Raw genomic sequence first — 12,836 nt, forward strand, 5'->3', positions numbered from 1 at the left:
ATCCATAGGACTGTCCTTTCTAAGGCCAGTCCCTCCGTCCTGAAAGGGAGACGAGGCCACTGCCCTGCTACCCTCGAGTCCCTGGGCCGTGCAGGGCCAGCCGTGGGTGCTGGGAAAGGTATCCGTGTGTCTCGCTTTGGTGGTGGTGATGGTATTTTTCCACAGACCCTGAGTTTAAATGAGACAGTCCATTGATTATGCTCTCTTTTTGTTAAGGACAAAAGGAGTTATTCTTGTCCTGTGTGTGAAAAGTCTTTTTCAGAAGATCGATTGATAAAGTCACATATCAAGACCAACCATCCCGGTAAGGTTATGCATCTCGGAGCGGGAGACCGATTTTAAAAATGCTTATGTTTGTTTTAAGATACAGCGTTGTATAGCAGCTATGTTAAATGAAACTAAAAGAGGGATGAAGATATGAGTCAGTTCAAGGGGAGGAGTTATCTTTACTTAAAACTCAGGTGTTTATATAACGATTTGCTTTATTTTATCATTTTTTCTAGTCGTCAAAGGCATCTGGCCCCAGTCTTGTGGCTCTCCTCCCCTTTTTAAAACTGTGCTGCCTTCCCAGGTGGCGCTAGTGGTAAAGAACCTGCCTGCCAATGCAGGAGACTTAAGAGACATAGGAGATATTTGATCCCTGGGTCAGGAAGATCCCCTGGAGAAGGAAATGGCCACCCACTCCAGTATTCTTGCCTGGAGAATCCTATGGACAGAGGAGCCTGGCGGGCCGCAGTCCATCAGTTTGCAAAAGTGTCAGACACGACTGAGCGACTCAACAGCAGCCACAACCATTGACACAAGACTTTCTTCTTTGCAGTTGGGTTGTTTGAATGGAGTTGTCATGTCGCCTGAGTTCCTTGTGTTCCTCAGGACACCCCCACCCCAGGACGCTGATTCACTGGGGAAGCCCAGTCTTTTCCCCGTATTTCCCATATTCTGCTTTTGTCCGACTGTTGCCTTGTCATACTGCTCTCCATAGCTCACGTTTTGTGTTAACAGGAGTCTAGGTCTGAGAGACTCACTTTGAAGAAAAAAGAGGTTTTTAGGCAAAAGTTCTCTCCCATGACCTCACAAGGCACAACTTAACTTGCTGCCTCAGAGCTGCCAGGATTGACTAGGGTGGGGGGCATCCAGGCTCTGTCACAAGGCCCACTTACCTCTCACTGGAACCACGGTTCTTTGGCCGCTTCTGGTTGTCATCTGCTTTTCTTCTAGAGGTTTCCATGAGCACCATCTCCGAGGTTCTCGGGAGGAGGGTCCAGCTGAAAGGGCTCATTGGCAAGAGAGCCATGAAGTGCCCATACTGTGATTTCTATTTCATGAAGAATGGCTCAGACCTTCAGCGTCACATCTGGGCTCATGAAGGTGCGTGTCCCTCTGTCAGAACGGAGCTCGTGTGTGGTTTTAGAGCTGCCTTTGAGAGTTCTTGGGGCTTCCCTGGTGGCTCAGTTGGTAAAGAATCTGCCTGCAATGTGGGAGACCCGGGTTCGATCCTTGGGTTGGGAAGATTCCCAGGGAGAAGGAAATGGTAATCCACTTCAATATTCTTGCCTGGGAAATCTCATGGACAGAGGAGCCTGGTGGGCTACAGTCCCATGGGGTCACAAAGAGTCGGACACCGTTGAATAGTGACTAACACTTTCACTTGGGGTTCTTTAGGAAGAAGCCATGTCCACACCCCCTGCAGCTAGAGTTCTCTTTACCTACTGCAAAAATGTGTCTGTCAGGCAGCTGAGACCAGTGGTTTCAGCTGTGCATGACTCAGTTGGAGTGAGCAGAGATGTGCAGTCCTCACGTTCTGCTGGGAGCTGTAGTTGAGCAAGTCACCATGATTCCTGTGCGGAAAGTGAGCTTCAGGAGAACAGGGACCAACGCGCCAGCCTGGTCGTGGCGGTGACCCTGGTGGTCGCCCTGGTGACCTGCGTGTAGGGGTGTTGAGGAGGTTCTGGGGTGCTGGACGAAGGAATGCCCCGAGGACAGCAGATCCTCCGGTTCCGGCAGCGGGCGAGACCCGGGTGGGGACTGAGCAGGGGAGGAGGGAGGCAGCCCCTGCCTCAGGGCGCTCGCCTGTGCAGGGAGGCGTGGGCCGCATGCGGGCACTCGGGGCAGCTGATGGTCAGGGTGCCATCAGAGACAGTGGGGCTGTGCTTCTCCCCCTGGGAGGGCACGTGGCCTTCCCAGCGAAGAGGCTCGGAGCCCTGAGGCTGGGGCCGGCCTTCCTGTGAGTTGGGAACCTACAGTGCTGCAGTCAGGAAAGCAGGACAGCTCCCCAGGAGGACGGATGAAGTATTTTCTACAATCTGTGATCAAATGAACGGTTCAGTAAAGAGAGCAGGAACTGATGGACATGGCAGAAGGAGCTGAGACCAAAGCCAAGGTTGGGAGATACTTTTTCGTGGGCCCTGGTGGATAGTTGAGGAACGGAGGAGGACTAGCCCAATGGTAAGGATGCCTCGGCAGTAGAGCTGTCAGCCCTGCAGCAGCAACGAGCATCGTAAAGCTCCGCTTACCTTATGAGCTGAAACACGCTCTCACGTGTGGTCCTGTGCGCCCGGGCCTGGCGACTTTTGCCAAGGCCCTTGGTAACTCAGTTCAGTGGAATGAACGGCCGCTGCTTCCCGTGCTCAGCGTCTGTGCCCTTGGAGATCCCAGACCGTGGGGAGGGGCCGTAAGGGACACACTGTCAAGTGCGGTGGACGGTGCAGCAGTCATGAGAGGGGGTTCGGTGGCACTGATTAGGAGTCCAGGAGGAATCCTGCTGCAGGCCGAGGTGGAAGGGCGTCGTGGTTGGAAGGAATAGCTTGGGTCGGAGAGAGGCCTGGGGAAGCGTGCGCTGTATGCACTGCTTTTTTCACAGTGGACAAGGGGATGTGTGTGTGTGGACATGTATGCGTATACCTTCCTTCAGACGCACACACACATGTATACATCTGTTTCTCTCTCTGTTTTTTCTCTTCTGACAGGTGTGAAGCCCTTCAAGTGTTCCTTGTGTGAGTACGCGACTCGTAGCAAAAGCAACCTCAAGGCTCACATGAATCGTCACAGCACTGAGAAGACCCACCTGTGTGACATGTGTGGCAAGAAGTTCAAGTCCAAAGGGACACTGAAAAGCCACAAGCTCCTTCACACCGCCGACGGTGAGTGAGTGACCCCACAGCGAGCTTTTTCCCCTAGGACTGTGGTTTGAGGCGGACCTTCCAAGTCTGGCCTACGCCGTGGCTATGTGTAGAGCAGGGAGGAGCCAGGGTTTGGAATTTCTCTTCTGAAGGAGGGCAGAGTGACCTCGCCTGCTTCCTCAGTGCCCCAGGCTCTGTGCTGACCCCACCTGTGCTTGCTGGACACTTGCTGCACGTGTGTGTGTGTGTGTGTGTGTTTGTGTGTAAGCACGTGCATGCATGTGTGGGGGGTGGGCGTGGAGGGGACTCTGCCCCAGGGAATAAGGCATCCTCAGGAGACCTTGATCTGGAAGTTTCAGTCCTGTTCAACCCTCCCTCCCCGCCCAAGCCTGATGACCTTGAGGAGCAGCCTGGACTCCACCTGGTGTGTGTCCCAGTCAGCAGGAAAGTCATCTGGCAAGGAGCCAGAGAGACAGAGAAAGGCAGAATTGCACAGTTGTTTTAGGAAGACAGGCAGCTATACGGTAAAAGAGCTATCACATTTAAAGTTCTCCTTTAAACCACAATCATATGAGGGTCTTCTCAATATTCCAAGTAATGAGATTAATAAACTGTACCAACGAAATGTTATTTTAGCGCAATTACGTACAAAAATCGGAATCTGCCGTAAAAAGTGAAGTGGTTTCAACAGAGATTTTTTACTTCAGTGCACAGAGGAGGATCCTGCCGGTCTGTCCTGCCTTTAATTTGAGGTGGTTCTGGGGATCTGTTGTGTGTGCTGCCAGTGAGCCCGAAGGGCTCGGGGAGAAGCTGAGTGCTTAACCCGAGATCCGTCGGGACTTAGGATCAGGTTTGCCTCGGGCTGGACCAAAGCCAGAGCCCTGCTGTTCATTCAGACTCAAGCAGTGTGCTGTAAATTAATAAATCTGTAATCAAAATAATTAAAAATACAGTGACAGTAAAGCCATCGTATCCTGAGTAATGGAAGCATTAAGTCATGTAATTATTCATGAATTCTCACACCTCCGCCAGCAATAAGCCTCTTTGATGTTTCTTGACAGGGTAAGCATATTATTCCCTGAAGTCCCCAGTGATGCCCCAGTTATGAGATGCGGCCACCCCCAGAGCCAGGGAGGTCTGGCGTGTCCCTGGGCCACTGGGGTGGGGTCTGGAGGGTTGAGAGGGGCACCGTGGCCTCCGCCTGGCCCCAAGATCCAGGCTTGGCACTGAAGGGCGTTGAGACGATGGCACTCACATCTGATCGGGCACCACGGACAGGCTGTCGGGGCCTTGGGAGGATGGGATCAGCGTGAGCAGCCATGTCCCAGCCAGCATCCTCAGGACACTCAGCCCGTCCCTCCTGTCTCCCCACCCACTTCCCCGAGTTCGTCGGCAAGGAGGGGAACTCAGATGGACAGAGATGTTTTTCTCATTTAGTTGTTTCTTTGGGTAAGCTAGGAAGCCTCATGAGCTGTTTGGCAACTTCTGAAACAGGCTTTGAATCCTCGGGGAAGTGTGCTCATATAGGGCCTGGCTACCTTGATGAGGCTCCCAGCCTGTAGCCATAGGGTTCCCGCTTTACTCAGAGCCACGCGTGGCTTTAGAGCTGGCCTGAAATGATCCGGCTTTCAGTGCAGTTGTTATAGCAGTGATAATTCCATAGGTTGCGCCACAGAGAAGCTACGTTAGAGCAGACAGAGCTGGAGAGGTGTCAGTCTTGCCCGCTCCCACCTGGTACAGTGACCTGGGTCCGCCAACCTCTCTGCACTTCGGTTTCCTCCTAGGGAAGTGGGGATGGTTGTGCCTCCCTGTCTACTGGGTGTGAGGGTGAGCTGCAGACGACGCCCCGCTCCTCGCCCAGGCCTTCTTGGGGCCCCCAACTCAGTCTGCTTCCTGGTGCCTCCTCAGCCCCAGTCTTCACAGCGAGGACTCTTCTGTCCACAGCTGCCCCCTCAGCGGTCCTGTCTGCTGCATGGCCTTACACACAATTTTTAAAAATTATTTTTCGCTGTGCTGGGTCTGTTCCTGTTCAAGCACTTTCTCTAATTGCACCGAGTGGGAGCTCCTCTCCAGTTGCAACTCACAGGCTCTCGAGCTCGGGCTCAAGGGTTGTGGAGCTCAGGCTTAGTTGCTCCTTGACAGTTGGGATCTCCCTGGACCAGGGATCAAACCCATGTCCCTTGGACTGGCAGGTGGGTTCTTATCCATTGTACCCCCAGGAAAGTCCTTGGGTCTCTTTTAATGAGGTAAAAAGGAACTGAGTAATTATCTTTTCCTTTACCTGCTTGTGGATCTTAATTTTTCATGTGTATTGGCTTCTTTAAAGTGATCTAGCCTTATTTATTCATTCCTATTTCCCAAAGGAGCTCATTACTGTGCCTTAGAAGTGATAGGCCGGAATGGGTGACGGTTTTAGTTAAAGAGATTTGCCAGTCGACATGTACAAAGAGAGATATTGATCTATAAAGGGCCCGATTAAACCCTTTGCATGTATGCCAACAGGTACAAGAATTTAATGCAGAAATCGTGCTGGTAACACATCTCCTCACTTTTTACTTTAAAGAGGGTCTAGACACATGTTACGTGGTCTAGAGGTTTGTACGTGATTCTGCCTACCCAGAACAGATGGGAAAGGTTCAGTGGTGTAGTGCCTTTGTGTTATGTAATCAAACAGGAATTCTCTAATCATGAAATGAAAAGCTCTTTGAAGTTCAATGCCCCTTCTTCCCCCAATCCAACCTTCCCTCTTACACTGGAGATGAAGAAGTTTCCTGGTAAAATTTGCAAAGAGGAGTTACCCAAGCTTCAAACTCTCTTGTGTGTGTAGTAATTGGACAAGTGGAGAGTTGAATATGGAAATGAGGTCTGAGCGGAGGAAGTACCACTTTTCCCCTTGCTTCTTCAATTTATAATAAGAGATCCCATGGCTCCACATTGAAATATTCTAGGAGATTTAAGTCCGGAGTTTTTGCAAGGTCCTGTTTCCTCTGAAAAACACAATCATTCTAGGGTAAAGCAGACCCGCTTATCTGTGTCCTCTTTACTTCAAAGAACATGCACTTTAGAACCAAGACGTTAAAAGAAGATGGTACTTGAGCAGCCATTTGGGTAATCTCAGCAAGTCCACTGACTAGGCTGCAGTGAGCCTGGCCTCTCCGAAGCATCCTTCTCCTGCTCTTCCTCTGACTTCCTGCTGGAGAGAAGGTCAAGGGTCATGGGTGGGAGTGGCGCAACAACGTGAACACAGTGGGTTTTTTCTGTGACTTATCTTCACGGGCTGGGTCCTGGTGATGGGCAGGAGAGGGGAGGGCTAACTCCAGGATCCAGGACACCTACTTCTCTGTGCACCCTGCCCAGGGCCACCTGAAGTTCTTTTTCTGAGGTTTTTATGAACCATAAGAGTAACTGAACTCATACTCTAAAATGAACCACTGAGCTGACTGAAGTTAGCTTAGGCTAACACATAGATTTAACTGTTGAGTTAGGCTTGGTTACCTACAGTCTCTCCTGGGCAGAGGAGTCTCAGCTGCAAATACCTGGCACAGTGTCTCGAATTTAATCCAGATCTGGTGCCACGTCCTTCCCTGGTCTTTTATCACGCTCTGCCTTCTGTTTCTCTCCCTGTCTAATGCTGATCCATTTCTCCTGGTATCAAAACCTGTGTACTAATTACAGAGAATCATCCGTCCCTCACTATGGTTGCTTCAAGTTCAGCTAGTAAAGTGCAGAGACTTCTTAAACGGCCTTTTTATTGCTGTAGCTATTTCTGTTCTGAGTTGCCATTGCACAAATTACCACAGATGCCAGAACTGGAAAGACATGTTTCGCTTTGCAAAACGCCTGCTGCACAATGCCTGCCTGCGATGCCTCCCACAGGGTGCATTTCTCACTTGAGGCAGCCGACCCGTGTGTGCCAGGCTGTGTGGAGAGGCAGTGCAGCAGAGTGGGTGAGACCTTGGATCCCTGGGGCAGTCCTGGGTCTGAACCACTTCTTGCCTGAGTGCCCTTGAGCAGGTGCCTCATCATCCCTGTTTGTAACTTGGGGTCGATGACGATTCCTATGCGTTGCGGGTACATTCATTTCCCACGGCTGCCGTAACAGACCGCCACACATGTAGTGGCTTCAAACAACAGGTTTACTCTGAGACAGCTCTGGAGGTCGGAAGTCTAAAATCGAGGGGTCAGCAGGACTGCCTTTCTTCTGGAGACCCCCGGGGAGAATCTGTTGCTTTAAGCCCCCTGGCCTCTAGAGGCTGCCTGCATCCTTTGGTTTGCAAGCCCCTCCTTCATCTCAGCCAGCACATAGCACTCACTCCCTCTCTCCCTGTGCTTCTGTCCTCACGTCTCCTTTCTGAGTCTGCCCCCTCCCCCCAATAAGGACCCTTGCTCTTTCACTGGGCCCACCTGTGTAATCCAGGATCATCCCCTAACTCAAGATTTTTAACTTGATCCTATCTGCAAAATCCCTTCTGCATATAAGGTGATGTCTACAGGCTCCGATCCACTTGCCAGTACAGGAGATGCAGGTTTGATCCCTGGGTCGGGAAGATCCCCTGGAGGAGGGCATGGCAACCCACTCCAGTGTTCTTGCCTGGGAAATCCCATGGACAGAGGAGCCTGGCGGGCTACAGTCCACGGGGTTGCAAAACTGTCAGAACTGAGCAACTAAGCAGCACTTTTGGGGGGAGGGCACGATTGCCTTAGCACAGTGGGGTTGTGGGGAGGTTAACTGGGCCCCCACACACCGAGTGTGTCCGCTCATTCTCAGTGCTGGGCGTGTGTGCCTGCCCTCTTAGTGATCAGTGTTCCCGTGTACCCAGCCACCTCAGTACAAGGTGGGTTTCAGCACGGGGTGTACCTCGACACAGGGGGCACCTTGACACAGGTACAGACAGATATTTGTGGTGATTAATCTGGATCACCTGTATCATTTAGGAAAGATCAAATTCCTTTTTTTTCAAATATTCCTTCACTAGAAAGGCACAGCGCAATAGTTAATATTTGAAGAGTATCAGTTTTGAAAAGGGTAAAGGCAGTTTTCTGAAAAATTTGCTTATGCAAAATACCACCTTTTTCAGTAAGACTAGATAAACAGTCATAGGAAGGCATTTTCGCTTTTATGCCTCCTGGTATTTTTATAGTTTATACAGATTTTTTTTTCTCTAAGTATTTTAGTGCTTCTTCAAGTTTAAGGTACACACGAAGCTTAATTTGGCAGGAATTGTTTAACTTAGCAGATATTTCAAACATGCTGCCTTAAAGCGTGTTTTCCATCTCTGTCTTTGTGTTCTGATGGAATCCAAATGCCAGAAGACAAGGGGACAGTTTTATTTTCTTCTGATAGTTTAAGGTTTTTCTGCCATTCCATTCATTCCTGGTTTTATATAGAGCTCTATTTAAAGTAACTAAGCAGCTGGAGCCATCCTCGGGGAAACTCATCAAGCCAGATGAGGGTGTAGTAAGAAACAAAGAAAGACAGCAGGTGTGTGTTTCTATTCCTTTTTTTTTTTTAAAGAATTTTTTCCAGTTTTATTGAAATACAGTTCACATATAATGTTGTAGTATGTTAAGGTGTACAACATAATGGTTTGATACACGTATACATTATGAAGTGGCTGCCACAGTAAGGTTATTTAACATCCATCACCTAGTTATTTGGGGGCAGAGTATGCTTTCCTTTTTTCCCTCTCATTATTACAACTTACATTGCGGGGAAATTTTTTTTGCATATAAACCTTTCCTTCTTTCGAATTAATTTCCTAGGACATATTTCCAGGAGCAGGAGGGCTGTTCCACTTTGGTTCTTTTAATCATGCACCGCACTTCCAGCTTACTTTTCAAAAAATTATATCAGAAACTTAGCAGTGTTCCCGCTGAACTCTTTCATTTTTAGCATTGCATCTTATTAAAGATGTTCAGTTTCTTAGTTCAGTGGATGTCAAATATTATCATTTCATTATACTTTTTAGTGTTTTGATGACTCAGGATATCAGTCAGGTGAATTAGAGGAGGGGTCCCCAACCTCTGGGCCGGGGACTAGTATCTCCTGTCAGATCGTTAGATCAGAAATTAGGTTAGAAATAAAGTGCACGATGGATGTAGTGTGCTTGAATCATCCCGAAACCATTCCCCCATCCCCAGTCTGTGGAAAATTTGTCTTCCACGGAATCAGTCCCTGGTGCCAGAAAGGTTGGGGACTGCTGAATCAGAGGATATGATGGATTAAATCAGTAACGTGCGTGAGGAATTTGTAACGTTGACTGGTTCCTAGCACTGTGTGTAAACTTCTTTGCGGTCATTGAACTTCTTTTGATTAACTAAATTGGATTTAATCCTCTCTTGAGTGCCTTGTTTGTTCATGCCCTTTCTTCTGGGTTTGCTTTGAGGAGTTTTGGTGTTTTTTCTTGCACTCATGGATTCATTCAACATCTGTATTTGCTGGGCCTCTTTTGGTTGCTGTTAACGGAAGCTCACTTGAGGTCACTGAAACAGAAAAGGGACATTTATTGTATCCTGCAGAGACTGTCCCTTGGACTGCAAGGAGATGAAACCAGTAATATTCATTGGAAGGACTGATGCTGAAGATGAAGCTCCAATAGTCTGGCCACCTGATGTGAAGAACTGACTCATTAGAAGAGACCCTGATGCTGGGAAAGATTGAAGGCAGGAGGAGAAGGGGCTGACAGAGGATGAGATGGTTGGATGGCATCACCGACTGGATGGACATGAGTTTGAGTGAACTCTGGGAATTGGTGATGGACACGGAGGCCTGGTGTGCTGCAGTCCTGGGGTCCCAGAGAGTTGGGCGTGACTGAGCGACTGAACTGAACTGCAGAGACTTAGACACTTGTGTGCGTGTTTTAAGATTTTTTTTTTTTAATGTGGGCCATTTCTACAGTCTTTATTGAATTTGTTACAGTACTGCTTCTTCTGTTTTATGGTTTGGTTTTGGGGCACTTGGGGTCTTAGCTCCCTGGCTGGGGGTCGACCCCCCACCCCTGCATTGGAAGGTGAGGTCCTAGCTGCTAGCCCATTGGGACGTCCTGGGGTCCTGGTGTTTGGGTTTCTCCTCCTCAGGACTGTTGTTGCCTCCTCTTCCTGTGTCTGGGCCCCGTCACCCTTCTGTCTTAGCTTGCCCATCGCTTCCCTACGGAGGCCTTCCCTGATGGCCCGGCCCCACCCTGGCCCCCTCCTCCCCCACCCTGCCACGCTGCCGACTGTGACTGGTCGAGGTCCCTTAGCTTTCCTCGTGAGCCCTAGGGGGGCGCGGGCTCCCATCAGCTCCCGTCTGTGCTCCGGGCCCAGGCCTGGCCTTGCACCGCCCCCCCGCTCCCCGCGTGGCCCCTCAGGGAGAGCTCGTGGGGTGGAGGTCTTCATCCCTCAGCCTTTGCTTCTCTCGGCCTCCTTGTCCTGATGCTCTCTCTCTGTCTCCCATTGCAGTTGGTTTGTTCACAGAGTGGACGTCTAATGACCGGCATCTCCTTAGTTACGTGCCTCAGATCCCCACAGTTCAGGTTCCTGGCCCTGTCGGGTCACTGTCCACTGTGGTCCCATCATCTGCAGCTGCGGGCGGGGGGACAGGGGCTGGGGTGGTGGCAGGCGGGGGCAGGGGGGTGTGGGCATGGAGAGTGGGGGGAGGAGGTTGTGGGGATAGCGGGCATGGGGAGGGGCAGGGCATGTGGCTGAGCAGCCTCCTGCTGGGACGCTCCTGTCACCGGAGCTGCCAGCACAAGGGCATGAGATGAGATGTCCACTCTCCCATCGCCAAAGTACAGCCACCTTGAGAGGGCACCACAGGGACGACTCCATGAGCCACCCCCCCTGCCCCCAGGTAATTAGACGTTTTGAATACAGCAACAGGTAATGCCAGCAGCAATCAGAGAGAAAACACAGATTCCCCCACCATCATGACGCTCAGTGAGAACCAAGATAAATCAATAAAATGGAGGGGGGAGTATATTACAACTGAGTTATGAAGATACCTCAGTTATTGAGAAATGCAAGTATGAATATGAGGTTGTTCAATTTCAATGTGAAAATGTCACAAAATGAGGGATGTCAAAAATGAATCAGTGAGAAGAATCTTTTCTTTTTCTCTCCAATGTAGGTCACGTTGTGTTCATTTTTTTTTTTAACTTTTTATTTTACATTGGAGTATAGTTGATTAACAATGTTATGTTAGTTTCCCGTGTACAGTAAAGTGGCTCAGTTATACATATACACGTATCTATCCTTTTTCAAATTCTTTCCCCATTTAGGTTATTATATAACACTGAGCAGAGTTCCCTGTGCTATACAGTAGGTCCTTGTTGGTTATCCATTTTAAATGTAGCCGTGTGTATGTGGATTCTTATGTAGCTGTGACCCAGGGCTTTGGGGTGCACATCCAGGCTCTAGCACCAGCTGCTTCACAACCTGACAGGTTGCTTAGCTTCTTGTTCCTGGTTCCTCTTTCGTAGGAGGGATGTCCTGCCTGTGTCCCGGGGCTCTGGGGGTTCTGGGTGAGATCAGACAGGCCAAGTCCTGGCATAGCTGTTGATAGCCAGCAGCTCAGTACGCAGAGCTTGCCAGGCATGTTGTGTGAAAAATGAATGAAGTTTTTTTTTTTTTTAAACCCACCTCCTTTTTCCTTTGTCATTGTTTCTTTCTCTTCCCGGGCTGCTCTGGGACTCACACTGACACAGCCATTTGCTGTGCGTCGCCCAGCCCTTTGAGGTCACTCTAACCTCAAGTAAATTCTGTGTTTCTAGCCGGCTCTCCCTGTGATACCCAGGAATATCTCGATGGAAAGCAATCTGATAGTCTCAAATCATTGCTTTTTTGTGTTTAGTCATGTGTCTATATTGCATTACTTTAATTAGGCAGTGAAAGATTCTGTCCAGTGCTCTCCCAGGCCTGTTTGGTGGGGGCGTCAGCAGTTCTGGAAACATTTGTCATATTTATTGCCTGAGCTCTGTGCCTCGTAAGGGATGCTCTTAGGAGCTGCCTTCTCTCCTTGTCTTCTTGCTGAGTCCTGGGAATATATCCATAAAAGGCTGACTCTGGCTCTCCAGCGACGTGATTCCATTTATTCATTTCAGGCACTAATCATTTTTAGCACTTTATCTCTTACTCTTTGATCCAGATGTATTAGTAATGAGTGAAAATATTTATCAATGTGGAGAGTGGTTTTATCAGCTTTCCTCCCCACGCTGTGCCAGTGGGGAACCCAGACACCATTCTGCTCAGGCTGCCTGGCACAATAATGATTTTCTGGGTGAGTCACAGGCCAGCAGGGAAGTACGATTGTCTGAGTTTAGGTAGGAGATGTACAGCAATGGATGGCCTTCTCTTGAAAAAAAGATGATACTGTGTTCAAGAAAAGGTGTTAATTGCTCTCTTGTTATTATTCAGTTGCTGAGTCATACCAACTCTTGGCCACTCCTTGGACTGCAGCATGCCAGGCTTTCTTGACTTTCACCATCTCCTAGAGTTTGCTCAAACTCATGACCATTGAGTCGGTGATGCCATCCAACCATCTCATCCTCTGTCATCCCCTTCTCCTCCTGCCTTCATTCTTTCCCAGCATCAGAGTCTTTTTCAGTGAGTCCGCTCTTTGCATCAGGTGGCCAAAGTATTGGAGCTTCATCTTCCGCATCAGTCATTCCCGTGAATATTCAGGTGTGATTCCCTTTAGGACTGATGGGCCTCTGTCAGCACAGTGATATCTCTGCTTTT

The 12,836-nt window shown here is 49.4% G+C and overlaps 1 protein-coding gene across 3 annotated transcripts in view; it reads left to right on the plus strand.

Moving 5' to 3' along the window:
- The window catches only part of ZFAT (zinc finger and AT-hook domain containing), a 158,251-nt gene that overhangs the window by 86,900 nt on the left and 58,515 nt on the right, over window positions 1–12,836 (plus strand). For all 3 annotated transcript variants that reach the window (XM_052651527.1, XM_052651529.1, XM_052651528.1), the window contains exons 8-10: window positions 217–304; window positions 1,219–1,368; window positions 2,967–3,140. In XM_052651527.1, the coding sequence (XP_052507487.1) occupies window positions 217–304; window positions 1,219–1,368; window positions 2,967–3,140 (412 nt within the window). The remainder of the gene's footprint in view (window positions 1–216; window positions 305–1,218; window positions 1,369–2,966; window positions 3,141–12,836) is intronic.

The sequence above is a fragment of the Budorcas taxicolor genome, chromosome 14 (genome assembly GCF_023091745.1).
Source record: "Budorcas taxicolor isolate Tak-1 chromosome 14, Takin1.1, whole genome shotgun sequence".
In the NCBI taxonomy this organism is placed as follows: Eukaryota; Metazoa; Chordata; class Mammalia; order Artiodactyla; family Bovidae; genus Budorcas; species Budorcas taxicolor.